General features: G+C 40.6%; 1 protein-coding gene, 1 long non-coding RNA gene and 1 pseudogene across 2 annotated transcripts; all 3 read left to right on the top strand.

Moving 5' to 3' along the window:
* Nucleotides 1–7878: 7878 nt before the first annotated feature.
* On the top strand, nucleotides 7879–9691 carry LOC139780866 (uncharacterized; annotated as a pseudogene).
* A 1310-nt stretch (nucleotides 9692–11001) lies between these two features.
* On the top strand, nucleotides 11002–26022 carry LOC139780865 (uncharacterized). Its single transcript, XM_071719577.1, has 5 exons — nucleotides 11002–12222; nucleotides 12313–14516; nucleotides 22694–22784; nucleotides 23016–23246; nucleotides 25783–26022. Exons 1-5 carry the CDS (start codon nucleotides 11002–11004, stop codon nucleotides 26020–26022), a joined length of 3987 nt encoding a protein of 1328 aa, XP_071575678.1.
* Nucleotides 26023–26077: 55 nt separating this feature from the next.
* Nucleotides 26078–26622, top strand: LOC139780875 (uncharacterized). Its single transcript, XR_011720364.1, has 2 exons — nucleotides 26078–26224; nucleotides 26299–26622. It is a non-coding gene; the product is annotated as an uncharacterized lncRNA (long non-coding RNA).
* The last annotated feature ends 256 nt before the right edge of the window (nucleotides 26623–26878 follow it).

Genomic DNA, 26878 nt, shown 5'->3' with positions numbered 1-26878 from the left:
CTTTATTTTCGTGAGTTCCCCTTGCCTCTCACGCTTCGGGGTGCTTTATTTTCGTGAGTTCCCCTGGCCTCTCACGCTTCGGGGTGCTTTATTTTCGTGAGTTCCCCTGGCCTCTCACGCTTCGGGGTGCTTTATTTTCGTGACTATCGAAAGGAGTGGAGAACATTCCTTCCGCATATGTATTTCTTGCAAATCTTACCATACGTTATATTTCACGAGTTTCACGAATACGTTAAACGTTATAGCACAAGTACAGAGCGAATAATAAAGAAATATAACGCAACGCAAAATAGGTTGTCAACATGTCACAAAGGACAAAATTCTCCATTGGAGAGAGTTCTTATTTCTGCCGCGACGGTACGTCGCCACCGTCAACGCAGAATTCTCGGCTTAGGGACCAGGAGCCTTAATAACAAGAAGTGTTATGAAAAAGAGCTTGAGGAAATGCTGGATGAACTAAAAGTAATTTGGGTAACGCTAAGAGTAGAATTTCAATTAACACGGTTTGTCTGTTGTTTTTTAACAAATTAGCTACAATTTCGTGATCAGCGACCCAAAAAACCTTCCAGTAAGAGTTTTCAGATCATTTACTGGAATTTTCGTCCGTTTCTCATATTTGCATCCGCAATATTGAATCCGCCATTTTGAATTTCACAATTTTACGTTCAGATTCCTAATTGGCGACCCCAAAATTTCCCAAATACTGAGTTTTACATGAATTTAGTTACTTTTCACCGTTTTATCTGCCCATGTTAGATCTGAAATTTTGAATTTATCCCTTTAAGCAGCCATAACTATGACGCCATGTTGAATTGCGCATATATGCTACACGCCTTTCGAAAGCTCTTTTCAAGACAAACATTTTTCGCCCTTGGTCATTAAAATCCGTCCATACCAATTTTGGACAGATGGGGGGTAAAAGTGACGTGGATCATCCCATATATATATATATATACATACACATATATATACATATATAAAAGAAAGATATTTAATTTGGTTAGTACTCAATAAGTTTTATTAGATAAATATATAGTTTCAATGGCCAGTGCTTTTGTTGTCTCACATCAAACCAATTTTGTTGGAATAACTTTGTACAATTAAAGGGATCCTATAGTGAAGGCCGAACTTCTTCGATGTCGATAATGTCGAACATTTTTAATTCCGTTCTAATTCGTTTTCTATCATTTTCTATATTACCGGCCTATATCTGCCCTTGTCTAACGAGAGGCATCTGTCCTTGTTTCGATTGCTGCGCCATCTCTCGCTACACGCCATACTGCTCTTCTTGTCATTCCGCATGTATATTTGCATGTATAAAAGTTAAAACAATGACACTTTTTTTCTAGATTTCTATCGTAGTTGTAATTGCACGATATTGTTCTTCAATGTTTTCCCTAGAGGGCTAGATTCTCATTTTGTATATATAAACTGCAGTATTTTTGTATAACCAAATATTGTCGTCAGTGACAGCTCTATGTGACAGCCCAAATTTTTAATTTTTTTTTGTTTTGGAAGTTAAAACCGATCTAGCCCTCTACATTTTTGTGCGTACTTTAATTCTGGACCAAATTTTTGCAATTCCGTAAAGCCAATTAAAAGTGGTTTTGTTTTAACTAAATGTCGGTAATTACTGCTACTATAGGATCCCCTTAAGGCCTCCTGAGCTCTTTCTGATATATTATGGCGAGAAATGACATGCTGAGAATTCTTGCGTGCCATTTCCAAATAAAAAGATTTGCATAAAATAACACTTTAGATAGATTTAGATAGATTATTTCAGCACACTTCAAAAATACTTTGAAAACTACCCTTTGACAGTTAATAAACAGCCGTAAAATAAATGTAATACGAAGTTTAGTCATGCGCCTGCGCATTCGTATTACATTCATTTTACGGCTGTTTATTTACTGTCAAGGGAATGGGGTAGTTTTCGAAGTATTTTTAAAGTGTGCAAGTGATCTAAAGTGTTATTTTATGCAAATATTTTTTTATTTGGAAATGGCACTCAAGAATTTTCAGAGTGTCGGTTATCACCTCTGACGACACGATCTCACAAGATGTCACAAAGAGCCCAGGAGTTTTAAACAGTATTATTTTATTACTTCATTAATGTATTAATTTTGTAGTTTTATTAATGTTCTTGGATCGATTCTCAACAAAAAGCATCGATATAACATACATATATGTTACTTTCTGATTTGCTGGGGTACTTTATTTTTTAGCGCATTTATTCATATTGATATGGTCAATTGTTGAAGTCTAATAATTTTTTTTTATTATATATTTAAATAATTATTTTATGTATCCTGTTAATTGCGTACTAGTATTAGAGTTTTGCGGTACAAAAGTGTATTACACATTATGCGTAACATATTATATATGTAATGTACGATATTATATACTGATGATAATACAAGCCAGTTTAAGAACAGCATTTGTATTTATTTAATTTGTTTAAACCTGCAGTTTAAGTCCGCTCAAAGATGAACTTTTTTAAAAGAAATTTGTAAATAAAATGTTAAAAGTTCAAAAATCGTCCTACATAGGCTGCATTCCGATATTCACTGCCAATACTGAAAATCTATAGTTTACGTTATGTAGACTATAGATTTTCAGTACTGGTGGTGAATATCGGAATGCAGCCATATTCTGATGCCACATGCCCTACGGATATCTTAAAGACTTGAGCAGAATGACTGACTTTTATAACTGTAAGACAATGTTTTATGCTTTAAATCTTTATCTTTAGTAACGTATAATATTGTTTTGTGTTTCAAGTCTTAAATGTGTGTACGAAGTGTCAACATTTGTAAGACTTGAGACGTAAGACAGTATTGTGCGTTATACTAAAGACAAAGACTTAAAGCATAAAACATTGTCTTAAAATTATAAGTCAGTCATTCTGCTCGGGCTCTAAGACGGACATCTATTATATATGTACTGTATTTTGTCCATTAGATGTCCATTGGACATCCGAAGGACATCCGAAGGACATCCAATTGATCTAACACGGATGTCCATGAGAGATTGGTATTTGTCTACCGGATGTTCGTAGGACGTCCTGTGAACGTAAATAGGTCGGACATTAGGACATAATATGCACGTCCCATGGACAGCCACGAATACGGACGAATACGGACATTCCACGGATATCCGTGTCGGACCAATCGGACGTCTTTCGGACGTTCAATCGACGTCCATGTGCTATGTGGGTTGTACTATTAAAAAAAATAAATTTTATAATTTGTACTTTAAAGAAAAATAAATTATAGAACATGCATCTGTAACAATTTAATGTAATATCTTTCACAAACTTATGTCAATGAATATTTCTATAACAAAGTGCCACTGCAAGCAAACACAAAGTAACAGTAATATAACTGTTTGTTATACATATCTATATAAAAGTCTTTATATATCTATATAAAGACTTATTTCTTACTCCTAAAAGGTGAGTAACGCAAGTAGTCCATTATTGATTTATCAATAATTCTTTCATTGGCATCTGGGTGTACGAATAACACTGCATCTGAGGGGAAAAAACAGGCAATATTGAATTTTTTTAACGTAGTCATAACATATTTTCAGCCCTGAATAAAAAATCTTCTAGTCGTTTTGTAAAAGAAAAGAAATATCTATATCAGGCTATTTCTATAGTACTTCAATAAATTAAAATTGTGAAGCAATCATACCTTTGACAGCTTTACACATGTTTGTAGGAGAAAAAGCAAGTTTTGGGTCGTTCCCCTTTTGTCTTCTCCCCATGTAACTATAGAGACTGCCAACTGCGCGTGTGAGCAATTTTTTCATAATACGGTCAACACATCCTTCAACTAATGTTCCACCTTTGGTAAAAAGTCTTTTAGTCTGCAAACATTCAACACTTTCTTCAATCCCAAAAATTTATTGTAAAAGAATATCTTATGTTCTGCTGTGTAAAAACCAATGAATGGACTTCAAATCTGTACTTACAAGGTATTCCATTTGTGCTGTAAATAAAGCTAAACATTCCTCCATTCTTTCTGCTTCATTGATATTTTCAAGGGGTATTTGTGGCATTCCTTCAGGATGAGATAAGGTTATTCCTTTATTCCTGAGTCGCTGCACTACTTCCTCCAATAATATTCCATGGTTATGTTGAGTTTCCTTCATAATCTTTACCATATAAACCAGATTTTTTACCATATCTGCAATGACAACAATAATTGAAAATTAGTATCCATACACTGCTTCTGTTGCAAATAAAAGAGACTAAAGTTTAGGATTTTACCCATGCCAGTGGCCTTTTTTGGTGTTACAACTTGATTATCATGATCAGAATCTGTATAATTGTTATCGCTGCTTCTACTATGAGCACATTCATCACCATGTTTATTCCTCTGTGAGTTCCCAACATTACTGTCTTCTATGTCAAATTCACTCATGCTAGAATCAGTAATATTACTATGGGTAAGAGATGGAGTTGAGACGTCTACATTTAAGTCACTAACAGATTGACTAGGGACTGGAGACTGAGATGCACTCATATGGGTTTCTGCAATAACATTATCTAAGAACAAACAAAACAGACGTACTGAATTATACAAACTATATAGTGCAAACACATAAAAAGGAATAGAGTATACAAATAAATGGAAAATAATATATTCGAAAAACTTTACAGATCTTTGAATAAAAAATAAATAATAGGTATTCACTTAAACATACAATTCTTACAAAACTTACTTTGTTCCAACAGTAAAGGTGAAGCAGTGTGTGCTCTAGAATTCTGGTCCAAGGGAGATTTCTCCCTAGCTTCATGACAAGAAGTACTCTGCTTTAAAGATGAAGCAGTGTGTGCTCTAGAATTCTGGTCCAAGGGAGATTTATCCCTAGCTTCATGACAAGAAGTACTGTGCTTTGAAGATAAAGCAGTGCGTGCTCTAGAATTCTGGTCCAAAATCCGCTGCTTTGAAGGTAAAAGTGGTGTAATAGAATAAGTTCTTGCTTTTTGATGTGTCAAAGGTGCAATAGCTGGAGATTTCTCTCTAGCTTCACGACAGGAAGTACTCTGCTTAGAAGGTGAAGCAGAAGGTGCTTTGACTGATTTACGAAATATCTCTGTGAAGATATGTTTTGGAGACTTGTTCAATTTCATGCTTGTATCGTATTCCTGAAGAAATAGCCCTGAAAAACGTAATTATTACAGCGGCATAATATGGATGCCATAAATATAATGTAATGAATTCATTAAAAACTTACTTTTCTTTAGTCTTGATGCAGAAGCAAGCTCTGCTCTAACTCCTTGTTTCTTGACTACCGTAAAGATATTTTTACATAACTTGTCTTTTTTAAGTGGTTGGATATTTTCTTTTCGTGAGTTGGATATTTTCTTTGACATCTTTTCTACACTTTCCCTCTTTTTTTCTACCGAGTATGCCTGGCTTTTGGTCTTGGAGCGCGCTTGGCCCATACTTGATTCGCTTTCACTGCTTGGAAATGAAATAACAGGAGGCGCCTTAACAGATGTCTTTTTTGGTTGAGAATCATCTTCATTGTCTTCATACAATTGAAATTTTCGTTTGATATGGCGACCCCTTGAGGATTTCAACGTTTGTTCGTTGTTTGATTCCAAGTCTGATGTGAGCTCAGATTTAGTGAGTCCTTCCCGAGCATCTTTGTATGTATCTGTACACAGAATGTTAATTGTTGGTTTATACTAAACAAAATACTTTAAAGAGCCAAAATACTCAAAGTATTAAACACAAACATTAGTTATACATACCGTACTCATGAAGAACTCGTAAAAAGGTATATGTCATATAACCTGCACCGGGCTCTTCCTTTGATATTAAAGCTTTCTGAATTGCGACATCGTTTTTTAGATGACAAGGCCACCAGCATTCGTTATCTGGCAAAAGCCATGTTTTCAATACAATGGCTGTTTGTGGTTTTTCACCTTTATGTTCAGGTGGAAATTCTGCCACAGCATACAAAAAATCTAAAAATGGACAATAAAAATTACAAGAAATTTAGTTTTAAAAAATCTAATTATATCGTTTGTGCACACAACTTAACTATTGCCGACAATAAAAACGGCAGATCAAAATCCAAAAATCTGCATCACAAAACGACACCTACCTAATGTACGAATCATGTCGACAGTACTTAATATTTTTGTCATTAATTAGAGATGCACGTTTTTTCATTCGAGATGGATATAATTTTAATAAGCAGATCTACGTAAATTAAAATCATGGCACTACTAACGTCATTCAATAATTCAATAAGAATTTCATAAATTAAAAATTATCCAATATCATTTTCTCAATTTATAGATACGTTCTGGAGTATAATTTATTTTAAATAATTTATGCTTTTTAATGTCAATAACAGAGAGCACTTAAATAATTATTAGGAACAGAAAACATCGCACAAATTAAAAGCAGTATAAATATAAAAATTACTTTTTTCAACTCTATTATTTATGCTCAGGATAGTTCAGGACGTAAAACTGGCCCACGCAAAAGTTTCAAAAATATCCCACAAGTGTCCTCAAGCAGAAACGACACCAAGAAGAAGTAAAAAAAAGAAGAACAAATAAAGAAGACCCAACATCTCTGCAAAGGACATTCTAAGCACCTTATAAGTAACCAAACAACGTAGAGTTGAAAAAACTCGTGTAATATTAACAGCATACTGCTTTTAAAACGTATGAAGCAATCTGAGAGCAATAAATTCATTTCCAAATGGAAGAACTATACACTTCCCACAAACTGTCTCCAGTGAAACAGGAACATTTTGATGACTGAAACTATCAAATTTCCAGATGCCCACCTTGCTAGATTTAATTGGATTCTCAAAGAAATCATGAATATCATTACATACGTCAGCAATCAAGACAATTCTGTTCTCAGATTTAAGAATTTTTTTCACTTGTGCAACATTCCCATTTGAGTAAAAAAATGAGTCTTTTAAATTGGTGGATAAAGTGAAATTTTTGTTAGACACGGTCTTATATTCATTTGTGGATGAATTGTAGCCTGAAGGCAACCATGGCGTGAGTGGAAGTTGTTGAAGATCATACAACCAGTCCATTTCAGCCAGTCGTCGAGCAAGCTGCTGGAGAACTTTTGCACCAGACCGAATTAAACGTTTGATCACTCCCAGATAATTCTCAAATGGAAACCCCGAAAAATTTTCTATTACACCATAACGACGAACATCTTCACATAAATGCAGAAGGCTGTGAATGTTGTACGACACAAATCCAGGTCCAAAAACCGTTCGATGCGCACAATGTTTAACAAAAGCTGCAAAAAGTTTTTCTGCAAAGTCAACATAAGCTTGCTTCTTCACAAGTTGTTCACAAGAAACTATCCTTACAGCCACATGCAACAAAAGAAAAAGATCATACAACTCCTGTGAAAGTACTTGTTTAAGAGCAACTACCTCTGTATATAGTAGGAACAATCGATGTTCAGTCGCTTTCCATCGGGCAGCATAGTGTAGAGAACGAGATTTGCCGAGCAAACTCTCTTGGGATAAAAGTATGAAACTCTTCCAGGAGACCAGAAATTTTGTTTGTGTCTGATGCTCTCAATTTTACTCCTGATTTAGCTTTTAGTGTAAGATAGCTAAGAAATCTTTTCGTCACTCTTTCCCACACCAAGTGCATAGAACACAAAGGAAATTGCGTAATAAACTTAATAGATAATTCAGTAAGTGGAGACACACCAGTATGATGGCTTTCGTCCGTTTTAAGATTAAAAGATTCATCTGTTCTCGCAGTTGAACATTTGGGATCATAACAAACTTTCACATCATCATGCTCATTGTCTTGTATGCATCTCTCACATCCATTATAGCCCGTGTTAGACTTGATACACTTTAAGTATGCACGAGCTGGTGCGTCACAAATAAAGCAATGAACAAAAACTTTGAACACTTGATTACTGTATTTAAGGGGGTAGCTTGGTGTAGCGGCTTCAAAAAATCGAATTTTTTTGCTTAAATCGATAGTATTCTATCTCTAGAATACGCTCTCTAAACCCTAAGCATGAATTTAGATTTTAGCGGGCTGAAATGAGTGTTTAATGTATATTCCGACTACCGACGCCGTTCGACTAGAAACACAGTTCGACCGTTAGCGTTTGCGCACGTGTTTTCTGTTTTTTGTGCCGAGTTTTTTCAATTCGAACATGTCTACGTATCCGAAAAGAACCAAAGAAGAGCAGTCTCGATCAAGGCCAAGGAAAAAAAAATTTCAAGGAAATCAGTTCTGGGCAAAGGGAAGCTGACAGAAAATATGATTAAAAAACTGACAAAATACTACGGCTTGGCGATAATGAGAAACAGATTCGGTAGAAAAAATGCAGCGAGACATGATGGCAACATATTTGCACAGCATATCCACAGACGAGAATCCAAAACACGACAACAGTCCCGCAGGAGAAGATAGCTGGTGTAAGTTTCGTCGTGCACAAAGCCTTGGACAACAGTATACCCACCCAGCACCTCTACACCCGGACGTAGCTAAAAGTATATTACCAATATACCAAGATTTGTCAAAGAAAGAGCTGCTCGAAAGGTGTTTGGGTGGGCATACCCAAAATGCGAACGAGAGTTTCAAATCTACTGTTTGGCGGTTTGCTCCAAAACACCTCCACTGCGGCCGGAAGATCATAGATATTGCTGCTTACATAGCAGCTGGAATATTTAACGAAGGCTATCTGTCAGTGCTAAACATAATGTCAGACTTGGAAATAGTTATTGGGACAGCATGCAGAGATTATGCCGACTAAATTAATAATAGCCGCACGACCTCGCAGAATCGTCGAAGTAAAAGCATTGCTCGCGAACTAAAAAATATACATAAACAACGGCTGTTGGAGCAAAACGAGCTGTATGAAAAAAAAAAATTTTTTCTGATCTGGGGGTCTGACCATGTTTACTATATGTTTTTGGGGTCGCTGAATCCGAATCCGAGATCTATTTAACCCCATCACATCAGGATTTTGCCATAACTTTAAAAAACCCATAATTTAAGCTATTAAACGCATATAACCCTAAGAATGAAGTTGTAATCTGAAAACCCAAGCTCTTAAACCCCTATAACCCCATAACCCTATAACCCACTTAACCAAAAATCTATCAACTCCAATAACCACGTTTGTCAGACATTTAACTTCATATGTACGCGTATCTGTCAGGTCTCCAAAAATGCTCTAATTCTATGCACATTCATTCATGAGTCTTTGTAAATATGAAAAATATATATCAGTGATAAATCTCCATATTTTGGTACGTGGTTCTAGAAGATATTTTCTGTTAAAGAATTCAAAGCTCAGGTTCTATGCAGAGCGATTATATCTTGCGTGCGTCTGCATCCAGGGCACCTCCACGTGGTGACGGTGGGCAACGGAGCAATCCGGCAAAGTCCCTGGATGCCCTGGATGCCGTCATGGCAGGCGCACTCAAGCGTATTACGAGACAGGGACTCGGAATCCCAGAATCGGCGGCTGGTCAGGGTGAGAAAGCGGGCCCGCAGTCGTCGTTATCCACCGACCGCAGCTCTACATTAGTTGGCGAACACTTGGTCAAGACAAGAAGCGTAAAAGAAATCTTTTGCATAGGTCTTTTGAAGAGAAAAGAACTCGATACAGCTCGAAAAAAGAGAACAATTAAAATAAATATAATCCTGATGTGATGGGGTTAAATAGACCTCGGATTCGGATTCAGCGACCCCAAAAACATAAAGTAAACATGGTCAGACCCCCAGATCAGAAAAAAAATTTTTTTGTGTGGTTGTGTAATAAATTCTTTTATTGGATGTCGGATCGTCGTACGACGAACATCGGACGCAGTGTGAATTCTCCATAAGAAGAAACACTAGACTTACCTGGCATAATGATGCAATATGTTTATTCTTACAACAATAAGTACCGAGCCTGATGCGTATGTGTCCAACATCTGTGCGGTAGTGAGTCCTAATCAGCTCACTTGGCTAACGGACTGACGCCATATTGAATTTTGGCTACGTAGTTCCACTTTAACGAAAGTGAATTATTAGATAGCGCTCGAAGTGTTGCAGCAAAATGTTCGTTCAACGTTTAAATCATAACTCTCTGATAGAATTTATTTTCAGATTGTTAGCTGACTGTTTGGAATCAAACAGCAAACATATTTAACACAAAACTAACATTCGGCGAACATAAGCATGCTGCCTGGGTATGAGCGTTCAAAAGTAAAAATAAGGTGTTATTTCAGTACTATTGTAGGACAGTGGAATACAATGTATTATTCTGCAGAATCATATAACTTATTCTTTTTATTAATACAAAATATATATTTATGTAAAAAAATATGTACATGTATGTACTGAAATAACACCTGCTACATACATGTACATATTTTTTCACATAAATACATATTTTGTATTATGTATTATTATTTTAATAATTGTATTTAACATGAATTATATTGGTCTCGGAAATTTTGTCACAATTAGTACAATTAGAACGTATGCGTGTTATCAGATAGTGTTAATCGTAAAAACATTTAAAACAAAATTTAAAAGAGGCATCTTCATAACTTTCATCTTCATCAATTTCATTGAAAGTAATGACATCTCTTCGTCTTTAATTATTTGTCTTCTTGCTATTACAAAATGTGAATAATTTTAATAAAGTAATTTAAATCGACCGTAACTGGCAATATATAACGTCTTTCCGATATGAACATAGAAAAACTGTGAGCCAACTTGGTTTGTCGGATTCACACAGCACTTTTTCGGATCAAATCGAGACATTATTAATTTCGACCACGGGTTTTGGTCAGTTGATGTAATTTCTAAATTAAATAGTTTAAATTTTTATTGCGAAAAAATATTACCCCAGCCAGGGCTTGAACCTGGAACCTCCCGTATACCGTGCGGGTGTCGTGCCAATTCGACCACTGGGGCTGTGGTAATATTTATCGCAATATTACCACAGCCCCAGTGGTCAAATTGGCACGACAATGTCGGAGTCCCTGGTTCAGCGGCTGCGCCTGCCGCGCTCGCGCACTCGGGTGTCCATCTTCGGCATCGGCGGCTCACAATCTGGGTCCACCCGGGGCAAAGTGTCGCTAAACGTCACTTCGGAGACCACCGGAGCCACGCTCACCGCCGTTGCGTTCGTGCTTCCGCGTCTCACGCTCTATCAAGGCTCCACGAACAAGTGCCGCACCACGTGGCCTCATCTACAAGGACTCCCGCTGGCCAATCCGCGTTACGCCGCCAACGACCCCGTCGAGTTGCTGTTGGGCGCTGAGGTGTGCTCGACCATCCTGGAAGATGGTCTCCGCCGAGGCGAACCGCAAACGCCAATAGCTCAGAAGACCATCTTGGAATGGATTTTGTCAGGGGGCTGCGGTGCAACCTCCCTCGTTGGTCACCTCAGCTCATTCCAAGGTACCGCCGACCATGACTTGGCCGAGCTGGTACGCCGCTTCTGGGAGCAGGAGAGCGAACCTCCCGCTTCCGTCACGCTCACTCCCGAGGAAGAGGAGTGCGAGCAACACTTCGTGCGCACCCATGAACGCACACCCTCTGGCCGGTACGTCGTCCGACTGCCGTTCGCCTCGACGCCCAAGGGTCTCGCCGAGACCCGCAAGCCTGCTGAGCGACTGCTCACGGCCATGGAACGCAAGTGCGCCCGAGATTCCCGGTTCGGAGAGCTTTACCACGCTTTCATGCGGGAGTACGAGGACCTCGGGCATATGGAGGCCGTCGCACCGTCGGACGAGAACGCAACGCGCAGCGTGTGCTACTTGCCGCACCACGGAGTGCTCAAGGAGGCGAGCACTACCACCAAGCTCCGAGTGGTGTTCAACGGCTCACAACGCACCGGCTCCGGCGACTCGCTCAACGACCACCTCTTCGCAGGCGCTAATCTCCTGCCGGCACTTGCTGACGTGCTCTTGCGTTGGCGTCGGCACCGCTACGTGATGATCACCGACATCGGGAAGATGTATCGCCAGATTATCGTCCACCCGGAAGATCGCGACCACCAACGGATCCTGTGGAGAAGTGCCGTCGACTTGCTAGTGCGCGTTCTCCGCCTGACGACGGTCACGTACGGCCTCAAGTGTTCGCCGTGGGTCGCGATTCAAACGCTCTTGCAACTCGCCGCGGACGAAAGGTCTTGTTATCCGCGCGGCGCGATCGCCCTCGAAGAGGACAGATACGTGGACGATGTCGTAACCGGAGAGGACACAATCGACGACGCGATCGCAGTGTAAACCGAACTACGCGAGCTCTGCACGGCGGGCGGGTTTCCGTTACGTAAGTGGGCCGCGAACTCCGAGGACATTCTCGTCGGTATCTCGCGGGAACATCGTCTTCAACGCGCACTGCACGTGTGGGAGAACGACAGTCACTCCACTCTCGGCCTCCGATGGCACCCAAAGGAAGACGAATTTTTCTTCGCGATTCGTACGCGCGCGATCACCGAATTCACGAAGAGGCGCGTCCTCTCGGAGACCGCGCGATTGTTTGATCCGCTCGGATGGCTCACCCCCGTCGTGATCAGAGCCAAGATTTTCATCCAGTCCGCTTGGTTGAAGCGACTGGAATGGAACGCCCCTCTTCCGTCGGCTGATGCTCAGCTGTGGGCGCATTTCCTGGGGGAGCTCCCGCTGCTCGAGGGCCTTCGCGTGAGACGCTGGCTCAACTGCGGAGCCACGGAGTCTCAGGTCGAGATCCATGGCTTCGCTGACGCTTCCGAGCGAGGTTACGCCGCTGCCGTCTACCTCCGCGTCACGAGAGTCGGCTCCACCACGCTGCACTTGCTCTTGGCTAAGAGCAAGGTTGCCCCTATTCAGCAGGTGTCCCTCGCTCGACTCGAATTGTCCGCGGCCGCACTGCTCACTAAATTAACGCGACACGCTCGCGACACTTTACGCTTGCCCGCAGCACCGATCTTCCTCTGGTCCGACGCCCGAGTGACACTTCACTGGATCAAGGGCCACGCATCCCGGTGGAAGACGTTCGTGGTCAACCGGGTATCGCTCATCCAGCGGACACTTCCCGAGGCTCAGTGGCGACACGTTCCCGGACGAGACAACCCGGCCGACTGCGCTTCTCGAGGGATCGCGCCCAGCGAGCTGATCGGCCATCCGTTATGGTGGACGGGCCCACCGTGGCTGCAGGAGGACCGAACGCAGTGGCCAGCCGAGAGCGACGAGATCCCTGACGCTGAGCTGCCTGAGCAGAAGGCCGTCGTGCAGTCCGCCGTCGGAAGAATCGAAACGGAGCCCGACACGCTCCTTCGATTCTCGTCACTGCACCGACTGTTGCGAGTCACTGCGTGGTGCCTACGATGGCGACGCACCACCTCCCGCACCAACGATCACGATCCGGACGATCGGGCACGGGCCCTCACTCCGGAGGAACTCGACGCGGCACACTTTCGTTGGATTCGGGTGGTGCAATCACTGCACTACCCGGAGGAGATTACGGCCGTCACGGCCGGCCGCACTGTGCCGCACCGCAGTCAACTTGCGAGGCTGAGTCCCTTCCTTGACGACAACGGCGTGCTCAGAGTCGGAGGGCGACTTAAGCACGCTCTTATTCCGGACGACGAGCGACATCCAATCATCGCTTTCACGGATTCCTGGCTCACTTGTCTGCTCGTGGAGTCCTGCCACCGACGAACACTCCACGGCGGAGTGCAGCTGACGCTCGGAACACTCCGCCTCCGCCACTGGATTCCGCGAGGCCGAGCTGTCGTAAGACAGCTATTGCATCGGTGCGTCACCTGCACCCGATGGCGAGCCGCAACTCCGCAACCACCGATGGGCAATCTTCCAAGGGCGCGGGTCATGCCGACGCGCCCATTCCAACGGACCGGTGTAGATTATGCCGGCCCGATTTACATCCGCACGACCAAGGGGCGAGGACACCGAGCGCACAAGGCCTTCATTGCCGTCTTCGTGTGTCTCGTCACCAAAGCAGTGCACCTCGAGGTAGTCTCCGACTACACGACGGAGGCATTCTTGGCCGCCTTCCGTCGCTTCACGGCACGCCGAGGGCTCTGCTCGGACATCTACTCCGACTGCGGCACCAACTTCATCGGGGCTGACCGGGCACTGCAGAATCTCTTCCGCGCGTCGTCATCCGACGGCCGGCGCATCGCTCACGACGTCTCCATCCATGGAATCCGGTGGCATTTCAATCCACCAGGCGCAACGCATTTCGGTGGACTATGGGAAGCGGCGGTGAAATCCACCAAGTTTCACCTGCGACGAGTCATCGGCGAGACGACCCTCACTTTCGAGGAAATGGCCACCTTCCTCGCCCAGGTTGAGGCCTGTCTAAATTCTCGGCCGCTCCAGGCCTTGTCCGATGATCCCGATGACGTCACGGCACTGACCCCGGAGCACTTCCTCATCGGCGCTCCGCTGCTAGCGGCTCCTGAGCCTTCACTGGGAGAGAGGCCGGACAACACTTTATCCCGATGGCAGCTAGTGCAGAGGATGCGCGATCATTTCTGGCAACGGTGGTCGCCCGAATGCATTCAGCACCTCGCTGCCCGATCAAAGTGGCTGTCAGCTGAGGCCACCCCGGCCGTCGCGGCGTCGGCTCGCTCTGCTTAATTCGGTCCGAGATCGCTCCGCCGAATCGATGGCCTCTCGCACGGATCGTCCGACTGCACCCTGGAGACGACGGCGTCGTCCGCGTGGTGACCGTCCGCACGGCCGCCTCCGAATTCGTCCGGCCACTCGTGAAACTGGTGATGCTTCCTGGGACCGCCGACACCACCACCACCGTCGAGGATACGAGAGCCACCGAAAAGCCCTCGCGTTCTCTCGTATAATCGCTCGCGCTTATCTCACTGTCCGTCTTCTCGCGTTATCTGTCTATCGTTTGTCACTTCGCATACTGTTGTCTGTTGTCCTTCCGCCAATGTGCGGCGTGCACTGCACTCAATCGGTGAGTTCGGCCGTCAGCCGTAACTTAACTCACACTCGCGTTACATCACTTCACTTTCACTGTCTCACGGCACCATGCATATACCGACGAAAAATATACATGGAAACATATATCGTGCGAAATATGTTTCTCGCTTGAGATCCTCGCGTGTTATGACAATGCGCAGCCGCGCGCCTCGCAACATGGCCACTCGCACTCGCGCCGGGATTGCGACCATCATTAATCGATCGCTAATCGATTCGTGCCGCGACTTCGATCGCCTCAGAGAGCGCACCGTCTCGTTTCGTCACCATATGACGAGGCGGGCGGGAATGTGTGAGATCGTGATAATTCGGTTGCATGTCAGCGCATGTCACGCTTTCTATAAAGTAATCGCCTAAATAATTTTGCTTCAAGGGAAAAACTATCGTCACATTGTAGCATGGATCTTTTGTCACATCGGAAAGTTCGCTAATTGTTAGCAATAACACAGCCACGGCCGACCGATCGCACAAATAAAGTCAAACAACAACGCTTTCACTAAGGAAAGATCCATGCTATAAACAAAGCAGTTGAAAACATGTAACAATCCCGCCGGATCGTCACGTGAAAACGGTGACGTCAGTACTATGACGTAGGGCTCCGATGGCCAATCACCTTCCCGAAACTAGTGGTAACCAGCCTGGAGGGAGTTTCGCCTCGGAGGTGATAAAGGGACCGCCGCTGCGCCGCGGAATCAATTTCGTTCGAAGATCACCGCTACTACACCGCTTTATACCGCTTTTCGCATAGATATTCGCACTCGCTTGCTTAACTGCGTTCTCGCCGCTTTCGCCGAGCTAAACTCTGTGCGCGCTACCGCTCACGGCATTGTGCCTGAAAAGAACCCTTGTAAATAATTGTAGATATTCTGTTAAATAGACTTATTTTCGTGAAACTGTGCACTTGCTGTTCTTTGGTGGTCGTCCCTTACCTCGCGCTATCTCGCGCTACCGCGCGCTCTCGAACAAATATAAAGTAATTAAAGAAGTAAAGAATAGAAAAAGCGTAAATGAGAGAAATGCTCTTGGTCAATTTGTACTGTTTTTTCTGGAAAAAGTTGTTATTTATTTAGAAAGATTATTTATTGATTGCAAACGAAAAATTACATTATATTTTACTTGTTTGGGATAAATTATTCTGAGTATATTATTCTAGTATACTTTTTACTTTACCAATAATAAATATATGTTGTGAAATATACAAGAAAAAAAATGTATTTTGCTATAATATGAATTATTCTATTATATACTTTTTTTTATAAATGAATAACGAACATATTGTTGCTCAACGGAAACCGCGAAAAATTAGTGGTTTCTTCCGTCACGAAAGAATGTAAAAAATTTTCTTTAGTATTATATTAAAATTATTCTATATAGGGTGTTTCAGAATTGGGACAAAAACGATTTTTGAAAAACATCATAATATGATAGTTTATATATAAATTGTATTGTAAATAATTTTTTTCGCTTAAAAAAACGTGAATTTATTAATAATTAAAGCGTTTTAAAACATGAATATTCAAACTATCCGATGATGCCCCGGAAACGCCCGAAGTTAACCGAAGGTGATGTGACGTCACGACGAGAAGTTTGAGACGGTGTTATACAGCGAAGTAAAGAGTTTATACTTTTATTCGAGTTTCTTGAGATAAAGTAAAAAATGGTTGATTCGGGCTTTGTAAAAGGTAATTCCAATAATTTACCAAAAGTAGACATGTTTATGGTATGTGAACATGTGAAAAATAATGACAACTTTAATGCTGCTGAGGTCCGCAATGCAAAAATGAACGTGTAAGTTATAGTTTTTAACATAAGAAAATATATTGAAATTTGATTATATTTATCTCTTACAATATTGTTAATATGCCTTACACATTTATTTGTTGTTATTTTAGTTCTTCTCGACAAAACTATGGAGATTCCGCAATAGGTTATGTTTGTGTAAAAAGAGAAAATTCAATATGTACAGTTAAAGCCAAAGTTTGTCCTGAACACCGAGTTCGAAATAAAGCATATTTTGTTATTGTAACAGTTAATGAAGAAAATAAATCAATTATTAATGTGGAATGTCAAGATTGTGCTGCTTCAAGTGGTAGGTTTGATCTATAAATCTATGATTTTGTATATAAGTTTACTTAATGTGTATTATAACAAGTATTAACAAAAAACGAAATAAATACGCTCGATGAAGCAAACAGCTAAACAAATAACAATGGCCAAATTTCGAGCAAAAATAGGTGTTAACATTTATATATTCAAAATACAATAGTACAATCGAATTAGTTTACGTTTCGACCATACTTGGTCTTCTTCAGAACCGCATATACCGGGTTTTTCAGACCACCCGTCCCACCCTTTTAAAACGTAGGGATGCACTTGTACGAAAAAATGGCTTAGACAAAATTTGCATGGTTTCGAGGGATCTATCTGGCGGTGACCTTGAATTTGACCTTGAGGTCGACCTTGGGCATAAATCGAGGTCAAAGTAGTGTTTTTCAAATTTCTAAATGAAATAATCAGCGCCGCCTGTATTCGCGTTACCCAAGGTGTACCACGAGGAGGTCACAAGGTCGGACTTACACCTCGTCGGGGTGCTTTTTTAAGGTGGTTCCCCTTGCCGTCACCTCGTCGGGGTGCTTTTTTAAGGTGGTTCCCCTTGCCGTCACCTCGTCGGGGTGCTTTTTTAAGGTGGTTCCCCTTGCCGTCACCTCGTCGGGGTGCTTTTTTAAGGTGGTTCCCCTTGCCGTTACCTCGTCGGGGTGCTTTTTTAAGGTGGTTCCCCTTGCCGTCACCTCGTCGGGGTGCTTTTTTAAGGTGGTTCCCCTTGCCGTCACCTTTGTGCGTACGCATGTTATTCAGTCTCGATGTTCGAAATGTCCACCACCTGCATCAATACAGGCTGTTACCCTGCGTTGGAAATCATCCGTCGCCCGACGAATTTCGGCAGTATCTAGAGACTGAATGGCTTGGCGAATTCTGTTCCTCATGTCTTCTGCAGTGGTAGGTCGTTCGCGGTATACGAGGTCTTTTATTCTTCCCCATAAATAATAGTCTAAAATTGTAAGGTCCGGTGATCGCGGTGGCCAATTATGTGGACCGTATTTGCCTATTCATCGGCCGGGAAATGTACGGTTCAGTTGATGACGAGCAATGACAGACGTGTGGGCGGGACATCCATCCTGTTGAAACCACATATTTATACGTAATTGAAGTGGAACATCTTCAAGTAAATGTGGAAGTTCGTTTTCGAGTAAATCGACGTATAGAAAACTGTTCAAGTTCTCTTGAAAGAAAAATGGTCCGACGATATGCGTATCAATAATTCCGCACCAAACATTCACTTTCCAGAGATGTTGATGATCCAATTCTCGATACCAATGTGGATTATCTTGTGCCCAATAACGAACATTATGTGTGTTCACTTCGCCGTCACTTTTAAAGGTGCACTCATCAGAAAATAAGATACTTCTATGGAAATTAGGTAATTGTTCAGTAATCCAATTACAGAATATCCGTCTTTCTCTATGATCGTTCAATGTCATGGCCTGGTGAAGTGACATCCGATATGGGTGGAATGAATGTTCTCGAAAAATTCGACTGATAGTGGAAATACTTACTCCACTATCTCTTTCTCGACGCATCAGAGAATCGTGCGGATTTACAAGGGCAGACGCAATTATATCAGGTGCTCTTACTGAACGAACTGGTCGATGAATTTGCCTTCCCTTATTGTGGTCCGGCTGAACGATACCTTTTACAATAATTCGACGTTGTAAACGACTGAAAACTTTGCGCGAATGTGGTGTACGATCGGGATATTCATTTTGCCACATTCTTTCAGCTGCTCGAAAACTTCCAGCTCTACCCAACACCGACAACATTAACGCAGCTTCTTCGTTCGAGTAAGGCATACTTACAAATTAATAATAATCCTCTAATTATTATGCCTAACTACTCGAGTACCGAGGTATAACGCGCAACCTTTCAAATTTTCGTTGTTAAACGATTAATTTTATGGTAGGTGATGTAAAAATTCTTTGTCGTGACGTTATTTGATAGCGCGTTCAGTACCTATAACGCGAACCTCAGAAACTCGTCCGAGTCTTCCCAGAAAAATCATTTGCACAAAATTGCTATCGTTCAGCGTCGGTAGAAACTACGAAAATTTGCTGTACTCAGAAGAAGACACAAAGTAATTGTCACGAAAAAGCACCCTTACATACCCTTCCTAAAAGTTAAAGCTTAGAATTGATAGTATTACGCAACTCGTCACAATTTACATTTTTTATAAGCAACACGGTTGTAAGCAGGTCACAAAGTTATCGTACGTCGGTTGTAAGCCAGTCGTCAACAATCACAAGGTGGTCGTAAGATTGTAATAAACGGTCGTAAGTTGGTCGTAAGCGGTCGTAGGGTGGTCGTAAGGCAGTCGTAAGCGATCGTAAGGTGGTCGTAAGCGGTCGTAAGAAGAATAAAATTAATTTTGTCTGATTTGTGCAAATTTTGTCTGACCCATTTTTTGTACAAGTGCATCCCTACGTTTTAAAAGGGTGGGACGGGTAGTCTTGAAAACTTGACCTCCACACGACCTCTGAGGATATTTTTGACCTTGACTTAATAACGTATTCGAATGTGAAATTTTCCGCTCTTTTCATTTCTGAACTCATAAATACAGGTTTACATTTGAAAAACACTACTTTGACCTCGATTTATGCCCAAGGTCGACCTCAAGGTCAAATTCAAGGTCACCGCCAGATAGATCCCTCGAAACCATGCAAATTTTGTCTAAGCCATTTTTTCGTACAAGTGCATCCCTACGTTTTAAAAGGGTGGGACGGGTGGTCTGAAAAACCCGGTACATAATTAAAGTCGAATTTACAAATAAAGGAATCGGGTACGATCCGGCGCTACGAATTTACAATCAAATCTACCCATGTCAGCAGAGAAATAGATCATATTGAATATATATTATCGGATGTTAGTCAAATTTAAAGCTGAGTCGATCGTTTGTTTGTTATGTTGCAATACTTATGTGTGTCCAAGTTGATGGTACAAGCGAGGCCATTGTCTCCAAACCCTCTTAGTGGCAACTGAATCAAATTTTGAAATTCAGTAGGAGCACGTGAATTTAATAATTAAGTTTGACTCGTAAAAATGGACTCACATAAGGGGTCAGTGCAACCAAACGCGAGAGTAATCTTTCCATCGTCAGATAGGAGCGTGTGTTCGTAACTAAAGATTGCGAACGACTGAGAAAATATCCGCGTCGCAAGGGCAGAGCAACCAAATCATTGTTATTAAAACACTTATGACAACATCCTCAACACATAAAAATAAGCCTCGTTTAATAATTCAGTGTCCTTGTTTTAATTTATGCCGTTAGGCTGCTCCTTGATGTGTATCATTTCTGCAGTCAGTCTCTTTTTATAGTTATGCTCCACTTCTAAGATACGAACATTGTCCCAGTCGAAAGAATGATCAGATCTGATAATATGCTCAGAGACTACCGAATGCTTGGACGCATCTAATTTGATATTAGCTTTATGTTCTTTTATTCTAGTGCGTAGCTGCCTCTTAGTCTGACCGACGTAAGAGGCATCACAATCCTTGCAACAGATTTTATAAATTACATTATTCTTATTGAAATAAGCGTTCTTATCTTTCTGGACCTTTATAATGTTATTAAGTTTGTTGAGAATACGGTATCCCACGGAATTTTCTGATTTGATAACCGTTGAGGTGATAATTTCAGAAGTAGATTTTAAATATGTCAAAATGATAAAACTTTTAATACGTTGTGAACGTTCAGAGTCATTCTTCTTTATAGACTGAAGTTTCCTCAGTCTCCTATTGATATGCGAGAATAAAAAATCGATGGGATACCCATTTCCAAGTAACACATTTATAACAAATATTAAGTTTTTGTTATAAAAACTAGGATGAGACAATATCATCGCTCTGTCAACCAAACTAAAAATAGTTCCTATTTTGTGTTGAATAGGATGATTCGAATGGAAGGACAATAGCCTCCCAGAAAAAGTTTCTTTATGAAACCAATCTGTTATAATTGTGTCATTTTTAACAATTAACATCAAGTCCAGAAAGCTAAGTTGGCTGTTAACTTCATACTCAATTGTGAATTTAAGTCTGTCGTGATAATTATTAAAGTGATCTAAAACCTCCTGAATGCAATACCGAGGAATCATCATAACAATATCATCCACATAGCGCCTATAAAACGACGGCCGGATACTCAATGCGCCCAGAACCCTTTCCTCCAAATCCTCCATGACAATGTCAGCCACTGTAGGAGACAAAGGGGAGCCCATTGGGGAACCAAACGTCTGCTTGTAAATGACATTGTTAAATGTGAAAAAGGTAGAAGACAAAACAAATTTTACAGCAGCGATAAACTCAGCACGAGTTAAGCTCGTTTTGGTTTTTATATACTTCCACCTCTTCTTTATACCCTCCACGACCAACTCCGAAGGAACGTTAGTAAATAATGAAACAACGTCTAATGAGACGAGAATCTCAGACCCTCGTAATTTCATCATCGACAGATCGGTGCACAGATCAAAACTATTGTTTACGTGGCTCTTTGGTTTCGGTATACTGTTAGCTAGAATTTCCTGTAAATACGATGCAAGATTATATAAGGCCGTGTTAACGGATGAAACTATTATTCTAAAAGGAACATTCTTTTTGTGTATTTTTGGAAGACCGTAAGCTTTGGGAAGTATGGAATCGCTGGAGTGTAGGAAAAGATATTGTTGCTTGGAGATATATTTTTTCTGCAACCAATCTTTAATCAAAGCATTTAATTCTCTTTCGACTCTGATTGATGGATTTCTTTTAATCACTTCATAGGTATCTTTGTCGCCAAGCATCGCCTCCATCCTTTGAATGTACTCCTTCTGGTCTAATGCTACAGTGACATTACCTTTATCAGCCCTTGTAAAGATAACATTCGGATTGTTTTTTTGGAATTGAATCATGGAATTATACTTCGCAATGAGACTACGTTCGATCGGTGTAGTGTGTGGTCTTTTTGATGACCTTAAAAGAAAGTTATTATCCTGTTCTCGTTTCCTTTATAATTGTTTACCTTTAAATATTTGGCAACCGATTATCTCACAACACACTAGAGCGTTTGAAAATTTTAAATATAAATTAACATCTTCACACAAAAAGAAACTTGAGTGGTTGTTGGAATCTGAGAAAATTAAATTCTATAGTAAAATTAAACTTATTGAGTTTTCGTGCAATGAAGCAGAGGGTGGAAAGGGGAAAATCAATAGCATAAAATTTGAACTTTCCGATTCTGGTTCGGACACCAATATTTGTATTAAGCCGCTTCAATTTTTGAATGCTTCTACTACTCCGCTAAATGAAGTTAATAACAAATGATTCATGAATCTGTCTCATGTTAATATTCCCACTGAAGTTTCATCATTGTTACAGCTTGGTGACAAATTTAGTTTACCGTTTTCTATTAATAAAAAAAAGCCATACATGAGGTTATTAAGGATTTGGAGAGTAATGGAAGTAAACATACGATTGACAACCAAATTAGAATTCGTAATGTGGCGATTCCTCAGTTCTATAGACTCTTACAAAAAAGACCACACACTACACCGATCGAACGTAGTCTCATTGCGAAGTATAATTCCACGATTCAATTCCAAAAAAACAATCCGGATGTTATCTTTACAAGGGCTGATAAAGGTAATGTCACTGTAGCATTAGACCAGAAGGAGTACATTCAAAGGATGGAGGCGATGCTTGGCGACAAAGATACCTATGAAGTGATTAAAAGAAATTCATCAATCAGAGTCGAAAGAGAATTAAATGCTTTGATTAAAGATTGGTTGCAGAAAAAATATATCTCCAAGCAACAATATCTTTTCCTACACTCCAGCGATTCCATACTTCCCAAAGCTTACGGTCTTCCAAAAATACACAAAAAGAATGTTCCTTTTAGAATAATAGTTTCATCCGTTAACACGGCCTTATATAATCTTGCATCGTATTTACAGGAAATTCTAGCTGACAGTATACCGAAACCAAAGAGCCACGTAAACAATAGTTTTGATCTGTGCACCGATCTGTCGATGATGAGATTACGAGGGTCTGAGATTCTCGTCTCATTAGACGTTGTTTCATTATTTACTAACGTTCCTTCGGAGTTGGTCGTGGAGGGTATAAAGAAGAGGTGGAAGTATATAAAAACCAAAACGAGCTCAACTCGTGCTGAGTTTATCGTTGCTGTAAAATTTGTTTTGTCTTCTACCTTTTTTACATTTAACAATGTCATTTACAAGCAGACGTTTGGTTCCCCAATGGGCTCCCCTTTGTCTCCTACAGTGGCTGACATTGTCATGGAGGATTTGGAGGAAAGGGTTCTGGGCGCATTGAGTATCCGGCCGTCGTTTTATAGGCGCTATGTGGATGATATTGTTATGATGATTCCTCGGTATTGCATTTAGGGGGTTTTAGATCACTTTAATAATTATCACGACAGACTTAAATTCACAATTGAGTATGAAGTTAACGGCCAACTTAGCTTTCTGGACTTGATGTTAATTGTTAAAAATGACACTGTTACGTCCTGTGGACCTCGCGATTTCATTCTTTCATAAAAACCTTTCGCAAGATGTTTTTCCTACAGAATTGTTTTTGGGATGACGAAAACCGAATAATATTTGTCGATCGGCGGGCAAGTTACTGATAATAATGAATCACCATTCTTTCCAACAGCAAAATCAAACAATGAGTATATTAATTGTGAAACCTGCGCCGCCGGTCAACGGCCGGTCAATAGCCGATCAGGCCGTCATTCCCGGGGAAAATTCGGAAAAACACTTCACGCTAGACGAAAACAGATAAGAACGAGACGATAGAAATTCCGAAATCTAGTGTCTCGATCAACGAGAAATTGTGAAACCCGCGCCGCCGAAAATTCGTGAAAAACACTTCACGCTAGACGAAAACAGATAAGGACGAGACGATAGAAATTTCGAGATCTAGCGTCTCGATCCGTGAGAAAAACGTGTTTTTCAATCGATGACTAACTAGAGTCATCATCGGAAAACATGTCACCCACCAAAAGGTTGAGACATATTCCTTGATAACCCATCCCTGAAAATCATATATAAACCGCGACAGCGGGACACCAACCATTCCGAAATTCTAAACAGTAGAGTCCGCGTCCAACGGGATTTATAATACAATCGCTTCTGGTCTCGACTCGCGCCGTCAACTTTATATTTATTATAACTAAATTCTGTGCGCGTTAAGTCTCAACACGAAATCACCATGCCGATGAAAACCACCACCGATCTGCAGAGCCACGAGATCTTGAAACTCCGTCAAGAAGAGAAAACGCTAAAGGCCAGCAAGTATTAAGTTCTTCAAATTTTCTCTCACCTTTACCCTTTTCCCCTACAAAAAGTCTATCGAATCCTCGGATTTCATTTCTCAAATTTTGTTTCAACTCTACCGCAGATTTGTAATATATATGTATATATATATATATATATATATATATATATATATAATTAAATAATTATGTACATTTAACCACGACATATTTGCTTATTTTATTTTTATTGCGGTCCGACATACAGCCCACATTTAATTTACTATAAATGTTTTCAATTCCCTGTTTAATTTGCATGATCCTCGATATGTATATACATTACACCATTTAATTTCTCTTTTTTCTTTTACACATAAATTTATTATTAATAATGATCCTGTAATAATATGAGCAGGCTGTCAAGTTAATTTAGATTCTTTTCCCTCTAAATCCTGTTCGATGACCTCCGCACCTTTGTAACACCCGCGCCCTTCACACACACACACACATACACCTCACACTCGTATATATGTGTATATAATGATTTGCCTATTTCTCTGTTATATTCCGCTTAAATTTTACTAGATTTTTTCCTTATTAATAAATGTTTAAATGATTTTGTTATGAATAAACGTATATTAATTGTAAAATGAATAACAGTCATTTCTTAGAATAAGACCTCCTCCTCAGCTCCCTCCCTCTCTCAAAGATCGCACAAGGTCCGATCCCCGGTAAAAGGGATAATATCCTTGACCGAAAACAGGACCACGAGTGCACGAAACTCTCAGTAGGCGTAATAGCGTCCCTTCTGGACGTTGACCCATGACTGGAGTTTCCCGAAACGTGCACTCGTCTCGAGGCACGCGCCTTTTCCAGCGTGCACCCGAGATACGATAAGATCTCGTTACGTCTTCCTATCTCCCCTCCTCTAGATAGCTTTTTCCTTGCTATCTACAAATTCCGGAGTTTGACGTAACAACACAATTATAACAGATTGGTTTCATAAAGAAACTTTTTCTGGGAGGCTATTGTCCTTCCATTCGAATCATCCTATTCAACACAAAATAGGAACTATTTTTAGTTTGGTTGACAGAGCGATGATATTGTCTCATCCTAGTTTTTATAACAAAAACTTAATATTTGTTATAAATGTGTTACTTGGAAATGGGTATCCCATCGATTTTTTATTCTCGCATATCAATAGGAGACTGAGGAAACTTCAGTCTATAAAGAAGAATGACTCTGAACGTTCACAACGTATTAAAAGTTTTATCGTTTTGACATATTTAAAATCTACTTCTGAAATTATCACCTCAACGGTTATCAAATCAGAAAATTCCGTGGGATACCGTATTCTCAACAAACTTAATAACATTATAAAGGTCCAGAAAGATAAGAACGCTTATTTCAATAAGAATAATGTAATTTATAAAATCTGTTGCAAGGATTGTGATGCCTCTTACGTCGGTCAGACTAAGAGGCAGCTACGCACTAGAATAAAAGAACATAAAGCTAATATCAAATTAGATGCGTCCAAGCATTCGGTAGTCTCTGAGCATATTATCAGATCTGATCATTCTTTCGACTGGGACAATGTTCGTATCTTAGAAGTGGAGCATAACTATAAAAAGAGACTGACTGCAGAAATGATACACATCAAGGAGCAGCCTAACGGCATAAATTAAAACAAGGACACAGAATTATTAAACGAGGCTTATTTTTATGTGTTGAGGATGTTGTCATAAGTGTTTTAATAACAATGATTTGGTTGCTCTGCCCTTGCGACGCGGATATTTTCTCAGTCGTTCGCAATCTTTAGTTACGAACACACGCTCCTATCTGACGATGGAAAGATTACTCTCGCGTTTGGTTGCACTGACCCCTTATGTGAGTCCATTTTTACGAGTCAAACTTAATTATTAAATTCACGTGCTCCTACTGAATTTCAAAATTTGATTCAGTTGCCACTAAGAGGGTTTGGAGACAATGGCCTCGCTTGTACCATCAACTTGGACACACATAAGTATTGCAACGTAACAAACAAACGATCGACTCAGCTTTAAATTTGACTAACATCCGATAATATATATTCAATATGATCTATTTCTCTGCTGACATGGGTAGATTTGATTGTAAATTCGTAGCGCCGGATCGTACCCGATTCCTTTATTTGTAAATTCGACTTTAATTATGTATATGCGGTTCTGAAGAAGACCAAGTATGGTCGAAACGTAAACTAATTCGATTGTACTATTGTATTTTGAATATATAAATGTTAACACCTATTTTTGCTTGAAATTTGGCCATTGTTATTTGTATAACAAGTATTAATTAACTTATATAATTTATTTTACTATAGGCGGTTGCAAGCACGCAATAGCTTTTGTGATGTAGATTCACAGGCGTTCTGAAGATCCATCTCCTACAGGTGTACAATGCTACTGGAAAAAACCTGTATTAGCAAATATTGGAACAGCGAGACAATTTATCGAAGCCAAAGATTTTCCTTCTTTTACAAAATCAACCATTATAGAATGTAAT

The sequence above is a fragment of the Temnothorax nylanderi genome, unplaced genomic scaffold (genome assembly GCF_030848795.1).
Source record: "Temnothorax nylanderi isolate EJ_2023f unplaced genomic scaffold, tnyl_v1.0 TNYL_tig0302_pilon, whole genome shotgun sequence".
Classification (NCBI taxonomy): domain Eukaryota; kingdom Metazoa; phylum Arthropoda; class Insecta; order Hymenoptera; family Formicidae; genus Temnothorax; species Temnothorax nylanderi.
This window is presented reverse-complemented; position numbering and strand designations above follow the sequence as displayed.

Excerpts from the sequence above, each read along its gene's own strand:
- LOC139780865 (XM_071719577.1), top strand. The coding sequence starts at position 11,002 with ATGTCGGAGTCCCTGGTTCAGCGGCTGCGCCTGCCGCGCTCGCGCACT. Across the intron at positions 14,517-22,693 it reads AGGATGCGCGATCATTTCTG|GGCTGATAAAGGTAATGTCA; the intron begins GCAACGGTGGTC and ends TATCTTTACAAG. Across the intron at positions 23,247-25,782 it reads GTGCTGAGTTTATCGTTGCT|GATTGTGATGCCTCTTACGT; the intron begins GTAAAATTTGTT and ends ATCTGTTGCAAG.